Below are 25,251 nucleotides of genomic sequence, written 5' to 3' on the forward strand. Positions count from 1 at the left end.
GAGGCTCTGGCAGTGCTTCTGTTATTTTCCATTCTCTGAATTCATGTGTTTTTCATTACAGTGATGTGTTTCTTCAGGTGTGTACATATAAAGGGAAGATTTGGTTTTATCTCAGCGAGTAGAGTGTGGACAAGCAGATTGAGATGGGATTTTTGATGCCAATACAGATGTTGATATTTGTGGAAAATCTTCAAATCATATTGGAAGATACATTTATTTACACAACCACTTCACCACCACACAATCCAATATGTTTGGCAGTAATCCCTCAAATCTTTTTTTGGAGAGTTTTGATGAAGGTGTGTATATCACATATTTCACATGCAGATATTTTACAGAAGATGATTAAATTCAGAATACATTTGTCCAGAGTTGCATTAATTATAATGATAAAGATCGAGAAATAAAAATGGCATCAACAACAATCTTAAAGTAAGGGAAAAAAACAAGTCAGAATACATTAAAATGCAGTCCTTAAAATGTTTATGTACAGCAGTTTCCCATGTGCATGTCTGCAGATACATAAATCACACAGGACGTCTGCAGGTCCTTTAAAAGGTCTTAATGTCTTAAATTCAATTTTATAAATATAAGACCTTAAAAGTCATATAATAGTCTTAAATTTGAATTTGTGAGGTATTCATTGCCACATTGCCAACATTTTTCCTAGTTTGATTTATCCATCTTTATTTTTGTCAAAATGAGTCGATCTCTTCTGCATTAAAGTCATTTTTATGTCATACTTGCACTTACATTTTGGCAAAATGTATATTAACCTCTAACTCATTCAAACAAGGATATTCCTGCATAATATCCACATATATACTACTTATACTTACCTGCAATACTTGAGTAAGAAAAAGTGATTTGTCGAAAAATAAGTCTTAAATTTGGTTAAAACTCTCAAATACAAGTGTCTGATACCTGTAGACACCCTGTAAATCAGTCATGACTTATCACATTTATGTCGGCATTAATCAGATTGCGTATTTTAAATGTTATGTGCTGTAATGATTGATTTTTATTTTATTTTCATGTGGTGCACACAAAGTGCCCAACTCTCATGGGTTTACAAGATATCATCAAAAAAGTACAGTTGCAGCGGTCAAACATTTAATTTCATTACAAAATTACAGATTATTTTGCGGCTCGTCTTGAACAAGATGTTCTGCCTTTTCTGCCAAGCTTGGCAAACAAAATCTGCCACAGAAAAGGTTTCCTTCTTAAAGTACATTTCAGTAAAACGTACGTCCCTTACATCCTCGTAGACAGGACAGCTACAGTAAACAAAAAATAAACCTCATTCTCAATCTCACCTAGCACACAAAGGTCTGTCCTCCTCTGGAGAGGCACTAAATCTGCTGGTCTCTAAAGGTTGATGGTAATGTTCCTGAACGTGACTGCACATAGGGATGATTGTCTGTTTAAATTATACTTCACATAAGATTCTGCACGGTAGCTGCTCTAGATGAGACAATAGCTTCGTAATTTTTGCTTCCATCTCAAATCAACAGAGCATTTTATATCTTTATACATGATGAAACAGTTTGCTCCTATTCTCCTGATCAGACAACCTCAAGTCGTTTCCAAAGCCGAAGCATTTGACATCCATTTCTGGTGATGGTTACGATGCTGGATGGCTTTGCCTCAGTTCAAGCTCCAGTGTTTTAGATTATAACTGACGCTGAACTCCTGAAGACTTATAATGCAATGATGCCGCCTGCTGGACAACAATGAAATGGAAACTACCATCTATGTGAAGACACGCTTCACAAGGTCAAGCTTCGCACTTCTGACAGAAGACTTATTTCTACACAACATTAATAATATTCACATGATTTTTGGTGACAAAGCCTGGTGGGAAAAACAAATAAGGTGTCAAGGTAAGATGTGACCAGTATCATGTAAAGGCAGCGTAGACAAGGTCATCATTACATAACCATGACCCTCTTAGCGTCTCCCATAAAGCCGCAAGAGCTTGTAAACACATTTAAATACAATACTCAACTACTCATGTAAATGGAGAGACTTATCTTTTGCTGTAATAATTCCTCCACTTCTTACTGTCTCTGAAAAGATCCAACCGAATTGATGGTGGACACGTTTTTAGCACATAAGAATTGCTTTCGGATGGGATATTTTGGAAGAGGTATCGACAGAAGGAAGAGTTCCTCAAACCAATAACAACCTACAGAGGGGCATGTGAGTATTGAGACCTTTTTGGTTTCTGGTTAGATTTTTCTGAGAAATTGGTTCTCATGCGTGGAGAATGCGAGTACATTTCCAGGCATGTTGTCTTGGGAATAGTTTTTACACCACATTATCTGTGCTGGTGACACAATTTGACTTAAAATAGATTTATTTGAGTGTGTTTGTGAGAGTCAAAGTTTGTGTGCACATGAGTTCTGATTGGACGCACATCCAGTAAACTCCTCCTTTTCCATTTTGGCACTTTCAGGATGTTGTGAGATAAATATCTCAGTGCTGGGGGACAGGTTGTGAACACCAGGGTTTATTAAATCTTGGCAATGGTTCTGGTAGCTGCTCAGCTTGGTGCATCTCTGCTGCTTTTTGATGACATTTATCAAATAAGAATTAACCACCTGTGCTGCAAATATTCTACCTGTTTGAGGGTCTCCAAACCAGGTAAAAGTATGAGAGGTACAAGTCTTTAGCAGTAGAGGGTTTTAAGATGGCAAAACATTCTTAGCTCTCAGTTGCTGTTCTGGAGCTTTTGATTGTATCACACTATCTCCTCCAGCAGGTGGAGTCACCCAGTTGTTGTGGAGTTACAGATGTTAAAATAAAACATTTCTGAGCTTGAAAAAAAAATTGAGGTTGAAAGTTTTCTTTCTTAAATTTGTAAACAGCGTTTGATAAAACATTCTCACAACAAGGTCCATTTAGTGGCTTTCTCTACCAGAGGATAGACCACCTCTGCTCAGCTGTCAGTATTTATACTCTCTGTCCACAGGAGGGACAGGTAAAACTTAGATATAAAAATAGAGATTTAAAAATAATAGCTTACCAAATACATGTCCTCAATCCAGTTCAATTTGCCCCAAAAATGCCTGGTGAAAATGAAAACAAAAGAAGTGCTCCATTACACATACAACCTGAGCTGCTACCTGCATTCCCTGTCGTTGCCCACATAAAGAAAAGGTTGTTTATTGTGGCAAAATAAAAAGCATCTCAGTTTTCACACCAACTGGTTTCCACCATGCTGGACTGGTCTCATTGTTTCCTACAGAGAAAGTAATTTTACAAATCAATCTGCTCATTCCTATCAATAATCACAGGATTACAGCGGAGCATGCAGGGTCATGAAGACGTGTCATGAATGCCTCATGTCTGCATTAATTTAAGTGAGGTTAAGCAGCAGCAGTCAGTGTTGCTGAATGAGCTCATGGAATGTGTTGCCAATGATTCCCACAATACTTAGAGAAGGAAGGAGGCTATGGAGGCCCTGAGGGGCAAAAACAATGAATATCTAACGATCGATTTTCCAAAGTCTGATCTGAATTTTTTTTCTCCCCTATGAAAAAAATGGTTTTGCCAGGATGATATTTATAATTTCTTTCATTAATGAGACTGAAAAAACAAAAACGTTTTGCTTGGGTAATTAGTTACCTTTTATTTAATCCATGAGAACAGGAGAAAACAGTTTTGGCAGGTGAAACTTAATTTTGTCAGCATAATATTTCTAGGTGTTTGTTTTTGTAATACCCATTTTGGCCACAAGAGGAGGGAACACAAAAGTAATGTGAGGGAACACAAAAAGTAATGTACGGGAATGCAAAAGTAATGCAACGTAACGCAAAAGTATTGTGAGAAAACGCAAAAGTGTTGCGAGAAAACGCAAAAGTGTTACGAGGGAACTCAAAAGTATTGCCAGGGAACAAAAAGTAAGTCTCCTACAAAGAAGAAAGAAGAAAACTAAGATTGATGAATGAAAATATTCCAGTGTTAAGTCATAATTATTAGATAAATAGTCAACATGCACACATACTTTTGACTTTTAAGCTCAAAATTCTGACTTTTCAACTCACAATTAATTATATCTCATAATTTCAACTAACCATGGGAATACATATACAGATAACTTAAGAAAGTGTATAGTCAGGACAGAAAACAAGATCAGACATTAAAAACGTGGCTCAGTTGTTTTTCCCTCTTGCCTCTCAGGGCTTCCGTAGAGACTCATCCAGAGGAGGCTGGGGTTTCTTTAAAACAACTCCCTCCAGCTCGGGGTGTTTCTCCGTGCACTTGCTCCTCCTGAGACATCCTCACTGTCTCTCCCTCTCAGTGGAAGGTGTTGACAGATATTATTCCCCTTCCCGACCTGGAAATAAACAGAAAGTTGTCGAGTGGACCCTACTGCTGATTCTCAGTTTCTACAGCAGGTAAGATGAAACTTTGGTTGTGTTGTTTGTTGTTTGTTGTTGTTGTTGTTGGATTAATTTAACAGACGCGACGAACAAGGTGTTAAACGGCCGTTGGCGACATTATGCGGTTAACGACAGGTCAGCTAGCAAAACAAGCTAGCTGGGCGAGCTAACTAACTTCGTCATGATCATGAAAACAGTTTCTAAAGCGGTTTCTTCTTCTTTAATTGTGACTTTTCAAAGCTAAGACAACATATAACACCTTTGTCCTGTAATTTAACGTTTTGTCGTTGTCAGGTTGGTCATTAACCAGCTGAAGTAACGTCAGTAAATCTCCATAAAACTCTACATGTAGACTAGATGACTGAGATGTCTAATAACACCTGCAGCTCCTCCCGTCTCCACTCTTCACTTTACAGCTGTGTGTTTTATCCCCTGAACCTCCAGTGCACCTGTTATTGAAGTTAAGATTCAGTCTGACATTTTTCAGTGGGTATCGTTATGAATCCAGGTCAGTTTCTCTCGCCCAGCACCTTTACATTCCTCACATTCCCCTTCCGCTGGATAACACACGAACCCTGATGGTAATGTCGACAAACCCACTTTCCTTTTTTTTTTTAATGAATGGCTTGTGAAACTCCTCCAAATGAGAGATTATGTGTTGAGTGAACGACCAAGTTTCTGGCAGTTTTCTAGGGCTGCATCAAACATTTATTTCATTAGGCCTATTGATTAATAATTGGTTAATAAAAAGTAAAAACTGCTTCTTTTATCCAACCAACAATCTAAAACCAAAGACTCTTCATTAACTTTCACAATTGACGAGAAAAAGCAACACATCCTGACATTTGAGTGGCTGGAACGAGCAATTTTGACATTTTTTTCTTAAAAAATGATTGAAACAATCTAAAAACTATCGAAATAGTTGGTGATTAATTTTCTTTTGATCGATTAATCAACTAATTGTTGCAGCGCTAGAGTTTTCATTGGAGTGTCAGGTGAAATAGAGTATCATGTCATGATATAGCCTACGAGGAATAATATGACCTATACTGTTAAAACTGCAGCTGTAATGTTCGGGGGTTTCACAAATATTTAAGTGTTACCAGTTTACTTACCAAAGCAGATTAACTTTTATTTAAGGGATAAGAAATGAAAGCAGCAAAACTTTCCAGAAATACCTGCGGTTGCTGCGATAGCTAAATTAAACTAATATTGTTGTTTACGGTACAAAATATTACAGTGAATGGCATCCTCTAAAAACACTCTAAGATTAAGTGTAATATATATCTACATCTACACAACCAGAACTAATGTTAGGATTGATACATAAACAAATCACTAACTATTTTGTAAGAGCCAAAGTCCTACAGGTTTCAGTGTCCCTGTCCCGTCACAATCAGTTTTAAATGACTGTATTAAACAGAATTTATTCAGTGAGGCACATGATTGTTTGTACCGTTTGCCCCAGTTAGAAGTTATTCTAAAACAAGGTTTCACAACCTTCTCTGGCATGATGTCACCCTATTTTAGTCCTAAAATTCAAATGTTAAAGTATTCCAAGCTTTCTAAGCCTCTCTGCTAATGATTGGACTCAGTCTGGGATGCTGACCCCCTAAGCATGAGAACTGCTGTTGAGATTAGATAAGATGAGATAAGATGAACCTTTATTGATCTCCTGTTGGAGAAATTAAATTTACACAGCAGCACAATGGAACAAGAATGTGTAAACAATTTAAAAAAGCACAAGGTAGGAGATGAAGAGAAAATAAAATAGAAAAAAATACAAATATACTCAAGTAAGATAAAGTAGAATAGAAATGCTATAAAGTTCTAATATTATATATAACTTTTCCATGCTGTCATCTGATTCAGTCTGCCATTGGAGACTGCATTTCAACATCTGTATGTGTGAAACCACAGGATATTTTCAAGGAGACCTCGGGACAATTTCCAGCCGTGTTTGTAGCAACAAACCCTGAATATTTTAAATGGAAAGCCAGGACATCTCCAGGCTTGTTTGTGGCAGCAAAGTAGGTATGATATCTCCAAACCCTAAACAAGTGTTTTTTGTGCCTAAACCTAACCAGTCCATAACCACATCATAGTTACAAGATAGAATTGAAAATTTAACCCAAAGAAACGTGAACTTCCAACATAAAGAAATATAAAGTTTCAACATATCTGTGGTTTGCAGAAATGTTGCGATCGGGTAGTGAATTGTAGTCAAGGAGGTCAACTTTGGCCTTTTTACTGTGTGGGTGAGCAGGGTGCTAAATGAAGGGTAAAAGCCCTGAGACTGGCTGATCATTAGAAACTAAATTTTCTTGGCAGTCTCATACATGGGGAGGAAGTGCTGTACGTTACCTGGAGCTAACACTGCATTGCAGTCACACATGTGTCACTTTCCTTCAGCCTGACAACTTGGCAAGGGTAGGATTCACCTGTTTGTACTGACAGAAACACATTGGCATGCGTTTACAGCACACTACACTAGAGATACAAACGCTGCCAGTATCTAGAAGTTAATGAGTAAACTGTCTGTCAAGGCCGGATGTGAAAGCAACATGAAAAGTGTCAGCAAGACCTGTTCCTGTGAGGAAGGAGCTATCCCACAGTCACCTGGTGTTCCTGTGTTTGACAAATTATACCTGTGTGATGATGTGAAACAAATACAGCTTCTGGGTTTATTAGGAACAGGAGTAACATGGATCGTTGGTTTCTTTGTATCAGTCAGCTTTAGTCCTCCACAGGCTAATGGATGTAGTTTCACGGCTGTTAACCATCAATGGCCTGGTTTCACGTGTCTCGTCATGACAGAGCATCAGCAACTCTCACTTGTTTTAATAGTCTTGGTGTTGTTGTTGTTGTTGTTGTAGTGTTGAAGTGATTAAGGCTCATGTCTTTCTTAGTGACACTACTTTCCACAAACACAGCATTTAGCTTTTTTCCCCCATCTTTCCTTCCTCTGCAGGATACTTGGCAGACTTGCTTGTCTTGTTTTATCTCTTGCAGGGAATGACCTGTATTTCATGCTTCTCTGTTCTCGCCCAGTGTGGGTGAATCATTTGAGGTGTGGCTGTCACTCACAACAAGGGGCTGAACCATACAACCACAGCGTGGCTAATAACATGCCATGAGGCTTAGAAGCCGGTGTTTAAAGAAAGTAATGTGACACAAGTGCCTGGGAAAATGTCCTTTACCTCAACACTGTGTGTGTAGAAAATACTTTTAATGGTTAGTTAAGTCCAGAACATAAAGTTACAGATTTCTATCCCAGAAAACAGAAACAGAGAAGCGTTATATTAGGGTCATATCAAGAATATTGTAATACTAATTATCTGATTCTCTTTGGGACCAAATGGATCCAATTTCAGTATCTGGTACTCACACTGTAATTCTCGTATTGAATATGGGACTGACGTCACCAATCCATAGTCTGATTGTCAGTTTCCTATTGCACAATTCAAAATAACTTTTGAACTCAAGTTTAAGACCACACTGAAAATCTTAAATATTGTCACACAAACCCAGAAATTATTAGAAATTTTGAGGATTCAGAGAGTAAGTGATTATAGTTCTGCCCACGGTTGTTGTTATTCTAAGTGAAGAGGGTTTTTGTCGGCATAAAATCATGACTAGACTAAAGGTTTGTAAGGAGCAGTGCTTCTAACTCTAAAACGCTTTACAGAAACTTGATCCAAACAAAGCACAATCAGGCAGACCAAAAGTGACCACATCGTCAAAAAATCAATATATCAACCTTAGTTCTCTGAGAGATAGAAAAGAAACTGAACGAACTGAAATGTCTCAACAACTATTAGATGGACTGACAGGAACTTTTGTACCATGGTCATCCATGGTCCCCAGAGGATGAATCGTAATGACTTTGTTGACCAAATTATTTTTCCTCTAGTAGCACCATGAGGTTATTATTTGTTTACCTTGTGAGGCAGCTAGATTTGTGAGTCTCAAAAATATTACCAACTTCAAGCTGTGTACTTGTGGCCAGACGCACAGAGGACCAATCAGAGTCCTTTGAGGAACTACTGGCATCTAGAGATGGCAGCTGCAGGTGTGGTTTAGGTGTGAAAACAACAATGGGAGAACAAAGAGCGGCACTGAAAGCTTTTTTTTGATGGAAAATTCTTTTTTTGCACTTCTCTTGGCCTGCTTTGGTAGAGTTTGATTTACCAACTGGCTCCACTGGTGGTAGCGCTATCCTACTGTTAAAGACGGTAATAAGTAGATGGTTCCAACCACATTTTTGGAAAGTGCCGGCCCTTTTCCAAACTGTTTCAACATCTATTGGATGGATTGCCATACAGTTTGGTGTAGACATTAATGTCACCCTCAAGATGAATTGTTGTAACTTTGGTGATCCATTAACTTTTCACCGAGCAACGTTCTGGTCTGGTTATTTTGTACAGTTCTTTGGTTTATTCCTGCTGACATTCCCAATCCATCAGCTTCTGCTATACTCTGTATTTAGCGCTAATAAGCAAAAGTTGGTATGCTAGCGCCCTAAACTAAGATGCTGATTTTGGTAAACCTTATACCTGGTTAGCATCAGCATGTTAGCATGCTAACGTGAGCATTCAAACTCAAAGGACTATTGTGCCTAATTGCAGTCAGGTCAAGTTGGCTTTAGACGCTCTGTCTTGTTGCTTGTGAAATAACTACTGTATGTAGTTTGGGAGAATAAATTCAAACTCAGAATTTTAACATTAATGAGGTAATAATACAAACTCAGAATATTTATTTTTTCCATAACTCAATAAGCAAGCTGTTCTTAGGAAAATAATGTCCCCAGAACACTGTTTGAAGCTAGAAAGGTGGCAGGGTCAGCCAAATATAAACAAAATAATTATCTTCTGATTAAAATTTCTTTCCCAAAGCTACATAGTGCAGTTCTGTTCCCAGTACTTGCTGTTTTGTCTTGGATGCTATATCACCCATATAAAGTGACTAACTTTTAAAGTTAAAGCCCTCATGACTCTGAGGTTAATGAGGGTTTCTGCTCTTGTTCTGCAGTGTGTGTTAAACAGGTGAGCTAGAGGCTAACTGGAGAGCTCCTGTGTGAGTTCATGTCAGTACCGCTCCTTTAGTCAAACAGTAATGTGTGTGTTTTAGGTGTGTCTGACTGAACAACTGCTCATTATCTTAAAATCCTAAACTCTGTTTAAACAAATAAGCTTGGATACAATTAGAATGCAGTTTGTAGCTGTAATAACGTTTCTTTAGCAGTTGTTTCCGATGTTTGTGTGTTAACATTTATTTTATACATTCAAGTTTATTTATTCAGCGGTTTCTGAAGTCTTTGCTCATATCCCAAATATGATCAAAACCAGCAAAAGCTTCATAATTGGGGCACATGTCCATGTAAACATACTCAGACACAGCTAGTTGGGTCACTGATGGGCCACTGCTCTCAAACTGGGACAAACTCTGCTTTCTGTCAGGACTGTCACCAAATTCAATCAGACTGTGAGACCTAAGAGCTCTCTGCTGCATTTTCCTCTTTCATTTTCATCCCCGGTTTAACCGGATTTGTTTTTTTTTTCTTGTTGTGCTTTTTCCAGTGTGACACGGAAACCGTGCAAGACACGACACGGCAAACAACAAGCAGATCTATATATGAACAACGTGAGTCATACCTGGCTTTTAAATCCTTTTAAGAATGTGAATCACTTTCATTTCAAAGCTGAATTTGAAAGAATGTGTCAGTCAGATGATTATTATTTCAATGTCATGTTTTACCCCCATCCTGCAGAGATGTGTATCAGAGTAAAGAGGAAAATGCTGAGTAGATAAGAGCTTAGTGACATACTTAGACCCTACTGTACCTGTGTCGCTGTAATAAAACACGTTAAGCACCTGTTGCTGTACTGCAGCTGTGTTTTTCAGCATGACTTCTTTTTTTTGTCTTTGCCTGAAAGCTGGTCTGACATGAGCTGTGCTGTCGCAGTTTGTCAAACCAGTTCCCCCTCTACAAGGCAGATTAGCTTTTTAACAGTCTGTTGTTTGGATTCAGCACCACGAAATGCACTCTCCTCTTATTCTCTTTTTCCTTTTGTAGGTAGTCTGTCTGTTTGAGGGCCAGTGAGTCAGCAAAGTGGGGCGAAGAGTTTTCCATTTCCCGTTGAATAATAAAACGTTAGTCCTTGAAATCCTCATTGCTTTTAATGTGGTGCTGGGCAATAATGTATGTATTGACTTTTAGTGATTTTGTGTTGTGGTGATGTGTTCATATTGTGGTACAGAATTCAAAATGATTCAGAGACATTTCCCTTTTTATTATGAAAAAAATAGTTATTGTACGTTATATTTAGACACTGAAATAGCCTTGTCTGATGTAATGCATAACGGGCACACAGCTCATTTTATCGAGCATTGATTTTAAAGTTTTATGTGTAATTTTGCATACATAATTTTGAGAAATATTCTTAATATTTTGATTTTGATTTCTCTTATAGTGCCCAGCTCTTTTTTAATGTAATGTAATCAAAAACAGTTGCATGCTCTGAAAGATCTTTGACATGATACATTTTATTGTGTTTTCTTTCTAATTATTTTGTTTTTTATGAAGTAAACTTGATACACTTGTAAAAGAGGGCTTTTGTTCCTTAATGTCTTTTTTCTGAGAAGATGACTGAGGATAACTTTTGCTGCTTATCAGCCTGGGAGGTTATCGGATCTGATATTTAGTATTTTTCAGAAAACTGGAATCTATGGAATTTTTTGAGTGTGGACCCCAATAAAATAAATTAATTTTTAAACACTGGTTATTTAAAATTTTGACACAAAGATTGAAGACACTGAAAAAAAAACGTGTCGGCCAGTCTTCATTTTGAAAATCCCCTCTTTTCATTCATGTCAAGTGAAAAGACACAGGAGAGCACCTATATGTAACACGTCACTTAAACTTTATTCATCTGCACGTGTCTTTCTTTCCTAAACTTCCAATTTTAAGTGTCTCACACAATATTTATTTCTGCCTCAGTTACTCAAAGTCTATTTTCCTGTTTGTTGCTGTCTCTTTCTCCGTCCCTCAGCTCTGGGGGTGTTTCTCCCCATGCCTCCCATGGCCTCCCTGCATGTTTCCTCAGTCCAGGCATGACCATCACCCCTAAAAATCACACTGCTCAGCCTGGTTCCTCCTCTTGACACAAGTCCCAGGTTGGTGAATATGTATTTTAAGACTCATTTCCATCCTGTACTTTTGTGTCTTTGTTCACGTTCACAGAACAGCAGACAGTGTCCTAATTTAGTTTTTCCTCATATGTAACAGAGATTGTTTTCCAGTCAAGAGTTATCAGCTAACATACAAAGTCACATGTTTTTCCGGGTTCGTTGTCAGCCTGATAGAGATGAGTGGTACAAAAAAACCTGATTCAGAGTCATGTGATGTCTGTTGCTGTTTTTACTGGCATTTCTCCTTTTGACATAAAGGTTGTGTTATACTTGGCATCATAGATGAGGTCAACCATCCAAGTCTGACTCCAACACTGAATTAAGCAACAGTCTTGACAGCTAAGAAGCTTTAGCGTGTGTTTTTTTGTCTCTGCGTGTTTGTGTGCTGACATCATTTTAACCTGTTGAGCTTTATCTCATCACATACCAACTAGATCCGGTCCGGTGCAGATGGATGAGGTCGATGGCGTGCGTTTGAAGCTCTTCCCTGAAGACTCTGTGTCGCTGGCTCCCTCTTTGGCTGAGCCCATCAACCTAGAAGGTCAGTTGGTCACTGGCAGCAGGATAAAAAGCTGCTGAAAGCTCCGTGTACTACAGCGTCACAAAAGTGTGGTGTAACTTCACTGTGAAAGATAGCTCAGGGAAACTTAGACATAGTTTTAATTTGATGGTCCGGTCTTTATTGTTTTTGTGAAGTCTAATCCTCTTATTTGAAATATATTGGAGATAAATCCAATTCTGTAACACAAGGATAGAAATAATCATTGCTGTTTAATTCATCATATTTTTTTTCTTTTTTGCAGCAGCAGCAGTATTGTTGTAAAACGTGCTGAAAATGTAATAATCCACAGTTTGAAGCAGCTACAATAGGTTGATTTACTTTAAATAGATTTTCTTTTTGTCCTCTATTTTTGTAAGTAATGAAACAGTGTGACATGACTAAAACATGACGCCATGTAAAAAACATTTATGCCGTGAAAGTAAGACTTTAAAAAAAGATTCGAAATAACCTGTAACCTGACCTGTAATGAATCACCAAGATACAGACTCGCATGACGATAAAGCACAAGCCTTGTTTGGCTCATACAATTTCCAATGTGACTTTCTATGTGTCATGCAGATCCCCATTATACTTCGCTGAAAAGCGATCTTGAGTCCAACGCCCAGAACCTGGGAGCAGAGTCATGGAGCGAGGCTGTGGACCAGAACTACCTGAACGCCCTGACCAAAGAGGCTCAGAAGAGACAGGGCGTCATCTATGGTAGGCTCAAAGAATAATCTGTAAAAATGTAACCACAAATCCAAAAACCAAACTATACTTTACAGTTATGATACATTTTAAAGTGTGTGTGTGTGTTTATGCAGACAGTACTGACAGTACAGAATCAGTAGCTCATGTCAATCATCTGTTAAGATGAATCTTTGATCCTTGATAGCAGAGTACACAGTAATTGCACTGTTGCAGCAAAGATTATAGTGCCTATAATTATGAGGATTATGGATGTAATTATCATGATGATGGACCCTTTGATGGCAAACATGTCAACTATGATAATAAGCTTAATGACACCAATAGTTGAATAATACATGGTTCATTGTTGTTTTGCTTTGCATGTGGTGTCATTCTGCCACACACAAATCGGACTATATGTTTCAGACACTTAACCTGGACCTTATAACCAAGAGAACCCTCTTTATCAATTCCCTAGAGTTGATCCAGACCGAGATGCACCATGTGCGTACCTTAAACATCCTCCTCCATGTCTACATGTATGAGTTGAGGCAGTCTTTGCTGATAGAGGAGGCCAAACTGGACCGGCTCTTCTTCGGGGTGGAAACCCTGCTCAACCTCCACCAGCACTTCCTTAACTGCCTCAAAGCACGCCAAAACGAAGGTCAAGAGGATGGAAGCCCAAACAACTACCAGATCACACAACTGGGGGATATCCTCATCTCTCAGGTAGGGGAGAATAGTTTTAAGGCCACAGTGGCACACACCAGTAGCTCAGTTGGTAGAGCAGGCGTCCCATGTACAGAGGCTTTTTCCTTGCTGCAGCGGCCCATGGTTTGGGTCCGACCTGTGGCTCTTTGCTGCATGTCATCCCCCCTCTCTCTCACTCGTTTCCTGTCACCTTTTAATGCTGTCAGGCTAGGTTTTCATTTAATCATTGTCAGTCTAATTTAATTGATTTTAAAAATGTATGCTAAAATGAAAATTCAGTCATTATCTTTTCACCCTCATGCCGATGGAAAGTCAAACGTTTCTTCGTCTGGCAAACGTTTCTGGAACTTCACAGCAAAACAGCATCGCAGCAGTCCCCTAAACAACTAAAGTAGCTGGGGACAATTAAACAACTGAAAGAAAAATAAAATGTGTCCTTACAGCTCGTCTGGAGTACACCATTTTTAAAGCCAAAATCTTTACTGTAGCTGCTGAGCTAATAGTGTTAGCATGCACCCTATATGAAGTCAGTACACACGCTTGTAAACAACGTCTTTTCAAATCAGTTTGGCATCTCGGGGCTTCCAAAAACTTGGATTATGCCAGGAAGTGTGAGGAAGTGGAGATGAATCGTCCATCTTTATTGACGGTCAGTGGTTGCAACAGTAAGGAGACAGGTGTTGTTCCAGGTTCTCTAATCAAAAGGGAAAGTTTGTTCGGGGGGGGAATTTCCCCGGAGACAGTTTGAATTCCAAACATGCAAAGTTGTAGAGTGTATGTTTAAAGAAGTAGCTCTTCTTAAAACAAAGGTGTCATTATTTATTCACCTTCAGGTCAAAATGTCAGTAAAGTTTTTATGTCAACATAACACACAGCAGGTAGAGGTACTTTTCCAGAGTTCAGAGGTTCATGGATGGTTCAAGGATCATGAGCTTTGTTGTAAATGGATTGTTTCTTATTATCCAAATGTTTATGTTATTCCCAAGTGTATACTGTATCGCCTACATTTTAACAAAAACTGTTGCTTTCAAAAGCATTTATGCTCACATTCTACACATCAGGTGAACAGGTTCATAGTTTACTCAATGTATATTTACAAATCCTAATGCTGTGTTGACATTACTACACAGAGATCTACAACAAACAGTCAGATAATTTAACTAGCATTTTAGCTGTGACAACATTTTGATTTTTGGTGACATTTTACATTTTGAAATAAGATGCACATAAATTGCTACAATTGACTAGACATTTCTTGGCTACCATAACTTTTTATTCTGTCTGTATGACATGTTCGGTGCGTGTGCGTGTGTGACACGTGTAAAATGATGCAATGTTTCACAACTTGGCAGGTGTGTGTTGCTTTGTGTCTAGGATCTTTGTGATCCTCTCCTGTCTTTCTTAGATTGTGTACCCTTTCCTAAAATAAACACAATGTTCAGTCATATGTTGGCAGAAAGTTAAATGCACCATTTCTATTAAATTGTTTCTTTTAAAGAAAATTAAATGTTGTGTGTTTCCCTTCTGTGTTAGTTTTCAGGTGAACTGGGAGAAGGAATGATGGCAAGTTACAGTTTTTTCTGCAGTCATCAAAATGAAGGCGTCAGCTTCTACAAAGAGCAGCTGCAGAACAACAAGAAACTGCAGATGCTGAATAGGGTAAGTAATCTCCAGTCATTGCTCAGTTTATGAGCATGGATGTGATTGAAATCATGACACAGTGAGGCCTGTGGTTGTGTTTTGTTGGAGTGAAAATGCGCTGGAATTGGAAAAAGAATGAGACAAGCCTTTTCATAAACAACGGTGATGGCATTTCTTTCTCCAAAGAACGCACAAAAAGAAAATGGTGTGCGATGCTTATTCTAAGAGTTTACTGTAGAGAGGAGAACGATGCAAGTGTTGATAAACAAAGCTTTTCTTTTTATGACAGAAAATAGGTCAGCTGGCCCAGGTGCGACGGTTGGGAATCCCTGAGTGTTTTCTGTTGGTGACACAACGCATCACCAAATATCCCACCCTGGTGGAGCGAATCATACAGAACACTGAAGGTAAAATCTCATAATTTAACTAATAACTGAGATCCAACCTTCTCTGGAGCCTGAAATGGTGCTATGTATAAACAGTTTTCATAAAGACTGGTCAATTATTATACTTCATGCTTCTCTCAGCTGATACAGAAGAGTACAAGTCTCTGGTGCAGGGTTTGGCACTGATCAAAGAAACCATCACCCAGGTGAACGATCAGGTCAGCGAATACGAGAAAGCCGCTCGTCTGAGAGAGATCGGCCTGCGCCTGGAGCCAAAGTCTCAGGGCCGGCTGAAGGAGGGGCAGCTGATCCGCAGGGAGGATCTGATCCAGGGAAACAGGACGCTGCTGCACGAAAGCCCCGTCACCTGGAAGTCCTCGGGTAGACAAAAAGGTGTGTGACGAGTCGACTGACGTTATGGTTGTTTGTCTGTGGCTTAGTCATTGACCATTGCTCACGTGTACTTTATGTATGTAAAGCATTTTGCGGGGTATTCTTAATGTATGCAGTTGCTATTAAAGAAAGCTGAAAATGTGGTGAGACTACGAGTGTCACGATATTGATTCTAAATAGAAAATCAATCTAAATGAGCTTTCAGTTCTGATCATCAAAATCAAAAGCAGGATTGGCAATACTCCCAATTTTTTCTCTGTACCCCTGTCACTGTCTAAAGAGGAAAAGAAAACAGTGAGGGGATGTTGGGACTATTTTCATTTTCAGTGATCCTTAATTGATTTGTTTGGGCAGAGGGTTTACTTGGGACTAATTTAAGAAACTGAACTTAACAACAATAATTTCTATCTTTTGTTGTTTATTGGTGAATTGGTGAAACTGACCTAACCCTAACCTGCAAAAATGAAAGTCAGGCTGGTGTTGCAAAATACTCCAACCTTTTTAAAGAAGAATTGAAAAAATTAAATGACAGTTGTTAGGGCATAAAACCAATGACTTGTTGATCTTTACAAATCCAGATGCAGTCTAACAATGGCATTTCCATCAGTGTTAAAACTAAATGTTTAAATACATAACACAACTCATTTATTCATTTCCTGGTTAATTAAACTGTTTTATTTTATTATGCATTAAAGATGATAAGTAAATGTGACAGATTTATTACATTGGAATTTATTACAGTGTAAAAAGGCGGAGCAATACAAGCAGTTAATAACACTGTTTGCATGTTAACCTTGACATGGAAAAAACACAAAGTGTCCAAGTAAAGTCTTGGGCCACCATGAGCCTCTATAGAGCAGCTTCTATATGACTGTTCTATACAGTATGTGTCACCAGTCATTTCTGAACTGCATCATGTAAAACATCTGCATGGAAACACATTTTTATGGTTCTCTATTCATTCAAGTTCTTCCTTAAATTTGTCACTTGCGGGCATGACGCAGAAATTTTCAGCAACTCTTTCACATTTTCCCCGAAGTCAAATTATAAACCAAAGTTTTGTGTGTGCGTGCACTGGTCTGACTTAAGTGAAACTTTAAGGTATGCTGCATCAGGTGACGGACGGCTCAGTGAATTACTGCAGGGCTATTGCTGTTTCCTTTGTATTTTTTAATAGGAGGTTCAACTTCGGGGCAAGTTGCTTTTGTGAAAGCTGAAAGATTCATAGAACTAGAATAGCAGCATATTTTTCTGTCATTACTTAAGCGTCAAAGATTAACGCGTAATGCAATGCAGTAGACATGTCTCAAGTCCATCATCCATGGCCACTCGAGTCAGAAACATTGTGCAGCTCTTGTGTTACTTTGATGATGCTGAGTAGAATTTGTGTCCCTGCAGATATCCATGCTGTGCTGCTGTCAGACATGCTCCTCCTGCTACAAGAGAAAGATCAGAAGCTTGTGTTTGCTGCTGTGGTGAGTTCTGCACAAACATTGATGAGTACTTTATGTTATCACAAATTACAGAAAGGTTTTGGTTCAGTTTTTCTACCTGGACAGAAGAAATGTGTAGTCCAAAACACAGACTTTCTTTACATCAAGATATGATGATATCTTACATGATATGATGTAATAATCTGTGGCCAATCAGCTGTGTTATTGTGGCTCATGTAGGACAACAAACCACCGGTGATCTCCCTTCAAAGGCTGATAGTCAGGGAAGTAGCTCATGAGGACAAAGCCATGTACCTGATCTGTGCATGCACCACTAGCATGCCGGAGATGTACGAGATCCACACAGGCTCCAGAGAGGAACGCATCACATGGACGGCGCTGATTCGGGAAGCTGTGAACCAGTAAGACTTCTAGGAAGAGAGACGAGAGAGTTTTATTGGGAGATGAAACTCAATATTTTGTTTTTTCTATCACAACTCTATGAATGTTTAATAGAATAGTTACAACAGCTTTATAATAGCATTGAGGCCTGATGATCGTTGAAGTTAGGGCTGCAACTGTCAATTAATCTGTTGATTATTTTATCAATTAATGGAGTTCTGCCTTCAAAAAGGCAGAATATGGTGAATCCTTCAGTATTTCCCAGAGCCCAAGATGACGTCATCAAACCACAAAATATTAACATTTAAGAAGCTGGAATCAGTGAATCTTGACTTTCTTTCTCCTTAAAAAAATACTTAAACAGATAAATCAATTACCAAATTGTTGGCGATTTATTTAATAGTTGACAGTTCATCAATAAATCGATTACTTGTTGCAACTCTTGTTGGAATATGAATGAAATAAGAGCATCATAATCGAGTTATGTTTTAGCACAGTACATCCTTCAGTTAGTATCAAATCTTGTAACGATATAAGAATGACACTCTTAAAATCTTAAATCTTGTGTGGACGACAGAATAGAAGGGAAAAAAACTAAGATACTTATCTAAATATAACAGCGATAATACTGACTAAGACATTTGTGTGATTCAGCTATCCAGAAGAGGAGCTGTACCGCGATCTGACTGCTAAACTGCAACAATATCAAGGTAAGAAAGCCGAGATGATCGTTAACTTAGAACACAGATAGAACAGATTATAGGACGAGACTGGTGAAAAAAGCTAATTTACTGTCTCATAATCGGCAAAAGAAATGTCCATGTGAACAAATCTTCTATCCACGTGTTAAGCAAACGACTGACAGACTGATCTGACAACCTCTTCTTTTTCTTTGATGCCGTCTTTGTCTCATTCTTTTGTTTTCATATTAATTCATGTTAGTGCAAAGAAAACAATCTGAAACTTTACAGGAAGAGACGAGCTGGGATTTTGGTGTTAAAAATATAGAAATACATTGGCATTTATTTTTTCCTTGTTTATGTAAAGCAAGAGCAGCCATGCTCAGTCAACTTTCCTCTGCATTAACTGAACAGACATTTATTATGCTGATTCTCTTCAGACGCTCTAAAGGTGAGGGATGACCTCATTGAGCAAAATCTGGCAGAGAAACAGCAGATCTTTGCTGCTCTCTACGAGAGTGTGATGGAGCAGGAAACCCCGCGCAAAGGGCTGCTGCTCCGAGGAGATGCCTCTGACCTCCAGCAGGGGGAGACACTGCTTAAAGGAGCCATTGATGAGGGTAAGAGCTGAGCACAACCTCAGTTTCTACTGTCTGTTTTCAAGAGTTGGCCTCAGTTATGTGAGTCAATCTTGTTTTTCATGGTTGGAATAATGATGTATTCAGAATTTTGCAACAATTTCTGTTTGCTATAAAAAACACTGTCATGAGTCAATATTTGAATTTTGAAGTTAAAATACTTCTGTTTTCCATTACACCCAAGTCATGACTCATGAGATTAAGTCTTTTTTTTGTTTGCAGTGGAAAACCTGCAGAACCTGTTCTTCTCAAGGATAAAAGACCCAAACCTTCTGAAGGATGAGAATAATACACAGGGACGGCTGCCCAGGAGGACTGAGACCTTTGCCGTGGCCAATAGTTACCCTGCTGCGAGCGGCATGAAAAGTAAGCTGACATAAAGCTGACATGGTACTGACAATACCTCTTTAAATACATGTTAGTGTTAGTGTGTTGATGGTGAAGACAGCTAAAGGGGTAACAGAAAATATAAAGGTATGTGTTTTATTTACAAATTTATTTATGTGCAGCTAACATCTACATCATGAAATATAAACATCCATTTTAAAAGAGGTAGTCTGGGAATTTTACAAAACGTTCATCTTGCATCATACATCAGGGAAGTTAATGTATGAATGAGTTACTTTTGTCATATAACACTGTTATTTAGTGTTTTAAACGTTATTTGCAGTCCAATCACACTGTTAAGTCTTTTAAAAATCCTTCTGAGCTATTCAGCCATTTGCACCTATACAATACATACTATCATCAGCAGAAATTAGGCAACTCTACTCATATGAATATGACTTTATTTTCTCAGATGGAGTTGCAGCTGAGAGGCCGGGCAGCAGCGAGGGCATTCCAGCACACATCAGTCACAGCTTTAGTGCCCCCCAGCTCCATGAAATGTTCTCTGAGAGCCTGGAACAGTCTGTGAGTGAGACACATCTGTGAGAGGATCTAAATCTTGAAGCATTTACATCTTGATGAAGCATTTACATGGTTTGTGCTGCTTTGCTTCAAGGCCGACGACGACACGCAGATGCCAGAGAGCAGTTTAACCTCCAGTCATTTCCCTGAGGCAGAGGTAACCATTCTGATACTTATTTTGTTTATTATTTTATGCTTTTTCTGTCTGTATTCATTCATGCAGAAACCTTAATATCTGTCACCTTAATTCTTGTTCACTGTAGGTGTGTGATAGGGTGATACTGCTTGCACAGAGGTTATACAGCTTACAAGTAAGATGTTGTACATTGCTCTGAATTTTTTATTTTATTCAGCACCTCATTTTTACAAATTTCTTGCAAATGTGTCTTTTATATTATACTTCTACTGCTAAATTCAAGGAAGAACTCCTTAAGTTTTCTTTCACATTAATTAATTGTTTGTTTGCCTGTAGTAGATTTCATGTTTCACTCTCATATGTTGGTATTAAATTCTTCAACAGGCAATCGTCACCCAGCAGGACAGCCAGATTGAGCTGCAGCAGACTTTTCAGTCAAAGAGCAAGCAGCCAGCTCGTCATTACAGCAGCATGCTACTCGAGCAGGAGAAGCAGCGCAACTTGGAGAAGCACAAGCAGGAACTCGCCAACTTGCACAAGCTGCAGGCGCAGCATCGAGAGGAGCAGCAGCGCTGGGAGAAGGAGAGGGAGCGGCAGAGGATACAGATCGAGGCTCTGGAGGCTGAGCTGCAGCAGAGGGAGGATGAGTGCAGAAAGAAGGAGGAGAAGCTCAGTGAGGAGAAGGCAGAGCTGGAGAAGCAAAGGGAAAACTATCAGCAGGGCCTGGAGAGGCTGAGGGAGTCCACAAAGTCAGTGGACAAGGAGAGGGAACGTCTGAGTCAGGAGAAAGATCGTCTCGAGCAGATACAGGAGAAAATAAAGAAGTGCATCCCAGGACTCTCCAACTATGATGATCCTGCACAAGTAAGGAGTAGGATAGGAATCTGACAGACTGTTTATTAACATGTTGTATTCATTTATCCATATGTTTTCAGTGCTGACTGAAATGTAAAATATACATTGACAAATAACCTCAAATATTTTTTTCTAGGAATGTTACCACCGACCAATTTCCTTGACATTTAATCAGAAGTTTAAACTTAGTCAACTAGTGATAAGTGAGAAAACACTCACACAATTTAATCGACAAGGTTGACTATTCTTGGGAAAAAATATTGTGCATGTATAATATTGTGTAATATTGTGGCAAAGGTACCATGCGGATAATTAACCCGTCTTTGTAACATTTACACCCCATTTGTGAAAAGCAAAACTAACTTATGTGACGGCTTACCATAATACTTATGGTTTGGTTTCTCAAATATCATAGAGAGGTAACGCACATCAAGGGCTTTAATGCGGTGCTGATCGTTGACAGCAGACTAGAAAGTGAAAAAAGTATTGCACGCTTTAGCTTCCATATGCAGATTTCTTTAATTAAAGAAAACTGCATATCAAGCCAGAGCTTTTTTCATTTTCTAGTTTCTAAAATAACCGCACTGTCAGAAGTTAATATATCATCTTTTACATTGGTTGCCTCCTGTGCCGTTTAGTCTTGTTGAATTCTTACTTGGCTTTAAGATCTTTTAATCTTGTTTAGAAATCTCCATATAAACAGAAAATTAATTCCCAACAATCATAGTCCAACAGATCCATAACAAATAAATGTCAGCAAGTATTCATTTGGTGATGTGGAAGCTGGATTTAAAGTTCATTTGACATCTAGTTTAGATACAGCTGTTGTTTCAACATGGATTGAGGTGGATTGCGTATGTGTGTTAAATCTTCAGAGATTTTGCCCAGATGTCTGATGATAAATGCACATACTGATTGGTGTGTATATATTTTTATGTATGCAGTAAGTTCTTAAAATCAATAAAAACACTGATGGGAAAAGAATATTGTAGGAAAATACAGAAACAAGCACTAGATACCATATTACATCTTCACAGGTTAGTTGAAGTTAAATTAAAGTCAAAAGTTAAAGTTAAGATCAGTTTATTTAGTTCTTTGAAATAACAGAGTTTGAGTTAAATATTTCTTCTTTCTCTTTAGCACTGGAGTTTCTCCAGTTACCAGTCGTTCAGGGGAAGCATAGTGAACGGAGGTGGGAATCTGACTGTCCCTCCAAAATTCCACGTGTTGCCTACCACCTCAGACCCCAAGGAAGTTCCTCCAAAAGTTCCACCACGGAGGGAGAGCATCTGCCCCCTGCCAGCCAAGCCCGAGCTGCCCATCCAGCTGATCAGCACCACCAACCAGGTGAATAAGCCAGCAGTCGTGCAGCAGCAGATCCCCACCAAGCTGGCTGCTCTGGCCAAAGGAAAGGAGAAAACCCTCAAGACGAAGGGGTCGCACCAGAGAACGCACAGTGCAGGTCAGGATACAGACCGGTTAACTGAACCCTCATTTCATTATTTGTTTATTGTAAATTTTGAGCTGCAGCTGAACTTTGAGAAAAATTGTTTGTCTGCAGTGGGTCAGTTGTTAGCACCACAGCTAGCAAAAGGTAATCAGCCTTACAGATTTGGTCGGTAGGTCAACCCATGTCCTGTCTTTCTCCATGCAGCCTCTATAGACGTGAGCCAGCTGGTGCCCATCAGAGGGACCGGGAAAGAAGGAGGCAGTCTGAGAGCCAAACGGACCGCCAGTCCTCGAAGAATTTACCAATCAGGTACAATGAGAAAAGTCTCCTCACTCAGTCAGTCATAAAGATATCACCCTTCATCTAATCAGATGTGTTCCCATATCCACAGTTAATTTGAAAAGAAGCCTTTTGAGAATCAAACATTCACCCCACCCCCTGTAGACTTGTAAGGCGTCTATAAACTTGCCGCAGGTGGCAGAAAAATTAACAGCCACAAATACTGGATTTATTCGTCTTTTATCTGTCAGAGCATTTGATTTATTGGTTGCTGTCTGGATATTAAGAGATTTTCTATAAGTATAACAAAAAATGCTTCTGGAATAACTTGGCATCCCTAGGTTTGAACGATTTAATCTAAGACAGACATTTAAACATGACTCCTGGATGAGAACATAAATTTATCTTGGGAGGAGAATTGTCATAATTGTTGGATGTTGCTGTCATTTTACATTTACCTACTATCGCTCCATTAATTTATTAATTTATTTTCCCTTTAGGTATCTTCAACTCACCAGGATCTGCCCGCAGTGTAAAACCGTCTCAGTCCTTCAGCACATACAACAGAGGCAACAACGAGGCTCCACCACCAGTGCCGCCTCCTTTTCCCAAAGAAGTTCTGGAGCCGGCCAAAGATAAGGAAATATTCCTTTAATCCTGAACTGCAGACTGGAGTTTGGAGGAGGCCTTGTTCATGATAAACACTTGTACACATGGAAAGACTGACAGAGCTGTGAAAAGACTTCATGACATCCATGTGTGTCCAGTATGAAGAGGAACGTCACTGTTATTGAATTTTATTACTGGAAATCTGCTTTTTGCTCGGAAATGAAAATAAGTACAGAAGAATTTGTGGTCGATCAGAAAAATGTAAAAATCTTGGCTCGTTTGTACATTGGGAACGATAATGTTTTAAATGAAGATGAAGCAAAGACTTTGCCAAAGACTTTCATGAGAAGTTTTTTTTTTTTTTTATCATTTTTATTTTAAATGTCTTCTTAAACCTTGTTTTAACTCATAAGCTGTCTTTTAATTTAATGAATGATAAATTCGTTGTGAGGAAGCCGTAGATTTGTGAAGTTTACATCGGTTCAGATTTGAGGCACAAAGCACAAAAGTTTTATTCCAGGAAGAATCGGAAAGCCTTGAAATTTGTACCTTTTGTTCTGCTTCTCCGTATGTATTGTAATCAATGATAAATTAATAGGGTGTGTGGAAGAAACTACACTTTGGCTGTAAACTTTGTTTGTAAATACTACTTCTGCACTTCCTGACTGGAGGCGATGACGGACTATAATGTTGTTTCAGACAGACAGCTGCTGGAATCATTAATGAGAATGTAACAATGATTTACTGTCAAGTAATGTTGTGGAATAACTTAACATGTAGCCTTAGCTTGATGATTTTCTTCAGGGGAGGGACACTGACTGCTGTCACCTTTTGGTTCCATGTAAAATGTCTTCCAAATCCCAACTAATGATGGGTCATGGAATAAAAAGACAGTCGACTAGACATTCTGTGTTTTATGGATTGAGTTCATGTGATGAAGAAACCTAAAAAGATACTGTAAAATAGTAAGTGATATCATTGCACAACATCCACAGTCCTCGTTCTGTGAAATAATATATTAGGAGTGTAACAGATCATGAAAATCTTCCAAAGTTCCAGTCTTTATATCAAAAGTCCCTCTCTTTTACTCCGCTCTGCAGTGTGGCCACACTTTAGAGAAACTAAAATACTGTAGCTTTGGAAGATAGTCAGTTGATCTGATTGCTAAAGCCTCAAATAACTTCAGATAAACTTGACACATTTTTTTTTACAGAATGAGATTTTGTTCCCCAACACGTGAGTATTGTTTAACTTGACAAAATGCACTTTTCCTTTTAACACTCCAGCACCACAACCATCTTATGTAGTCTCGATGAAATTTGCTGAAAAACTTCCCTCTGGCTTTCTCACTCCTGACCACTCATTATGAGTTTTCTAAAAGATTTCATTTTTAAGTTTGTTTACACAAGATAAGAACTTTTCTCACATCTTAGCATGTCACACTTACAAGTTATTATCTTATGGGGCTTCAGAGCAGCCCAGTCACCAGGATAATGTGTTAAAACCACTGATGTGGTCACATTTGTTCCTGTCATAGGCTACATATTATATTGACATTTCTACACCAACCTGTCATATCACGTTCACATTAAAGGTTTATTACCTTATTCTCCAGATCAGGATGTGGAGGAGATGGTGGTGGAGTTGCAAGCGAGAAGGCTGTTTGAGGAGACTTTAGCACAGTTTCCTGCTGTGTTTGTGGTGAGAAGAAACAAATATTTTTGACAGTATATCAGGACATATCACGTAGTTTTTGTGTTGATGAAACATCTTTTCCTAACTAACTAAAGTGGCTTTTGTGCCAAAGCCTGACCGAGCACAAGTAGAACATTGTCACAAAATTTAAAAAAAGGAACTAAACTTGCAAAATAAAGAAATGTACAGATTAAAAATGTCCATCATTTGCTGAAACAACGTTC

General features: G+C 38.7%; 1 protein-coding gene across 4 annotated transcripts; it reads left to right on the top strand.

Annotated features, from left to right (window-relative positions):
• The first annotated feature begins 4,266 nt into the window (after positions 1-4,266).
• On the top strand, positions 4,267-24,235 carry arhgef18a (rho/rac guanine nucleotide exchange factor (GEF) 18a). 4 transcript variants are annotated; one of them, XM_073491273.1, is made up of 22 exons: positions 4,267-4,403; positions 9,968-10,031; positions 10,465-10,541; positions 11,441-11,564; positions 12,014-12,120; positions 12,700-12,840; positions 13,289-13,539; positions 15,055-15,180; positions 15,452-15,569; positions 15,690-15,941; positions 17,340-17,416; positions 17,615-17,796; positions 18,431-18,486; positions 18,897-19,076; positions 19,317-19,460; positions 19,894-20,006; positions 20,098-20,160; positions 20,267-20,314; positions 20,524-21,003; positions 22,135-22,456; positions 22,649-22,753; positions 23,224-24,235. In XM_073491273.1, exons 5-22 carry the CDS (start codon positions 12,030-12,032, stop codon positions 23,376-23,378), a joined length of 2,904 nt encoding a protein of 967 aa, XP_073347374.1. In that variant the 5' UTR covers positions 4,267-4,403; positions 9,968-10,031; positions 10,465-10,541; positions 11,441-11,564; positions 12,014-12,029; the 3' UTR covers positions 23,379-24,235. The 4 variants fall into 4 exon arrangements, with proteins under 4 accessions (XP_073347374.1, XP_073347375.1, XP_073347373.1 ...); XM_073491274.1 differs by having other exon boundaries at positions 10,469-10,541; XM_073491272.1 differs by lacking the exon at positions 10,465-10,541.
• Positions 24,236-25,251: the final 1,016 nt, after the last annotated feature.

Source organism: Pagrus major, chromosome 21 (assembly GCF_040436345.1).
Source record: "Pagrus major chromosome 21, Pma_NU_1.0".
In the NCBI taxonomy this organism is placed as follows: Eukaryota; Metazoa; Chordata; class Actinopteri; order Spariformes; family Sparidae; genus Pagrus; species Pagrus major.

What these genes read in the sequence shown, in the direction of transcription:
- arhgef18a (XM_073491273.1), top strand. Translation starts at nt 12,030, where the DNA reads ATGGATGAGGTCGATGGCGTGCGTTTGAAGCTCTTCCCTGAAGACTCT. An exon ending in GGGATATCCTCATCTCTCAG is followed by an intron (nt 13,540 to 15,054) that starts GTAGGGGAGAAT and finishes CTTCTGTGTTAG; the next exon opens with TTTTCAGGTGAACTGGGAGA. An exon ending in TCGAAGAATTTACCAATCAG is followed by an intron (nt 22,754 to 23,223) that starts GTACAATGAGAA and finishes TTTTCCCTTTAG; the next exon opens with GTATCTTCAACTCACCAGGA.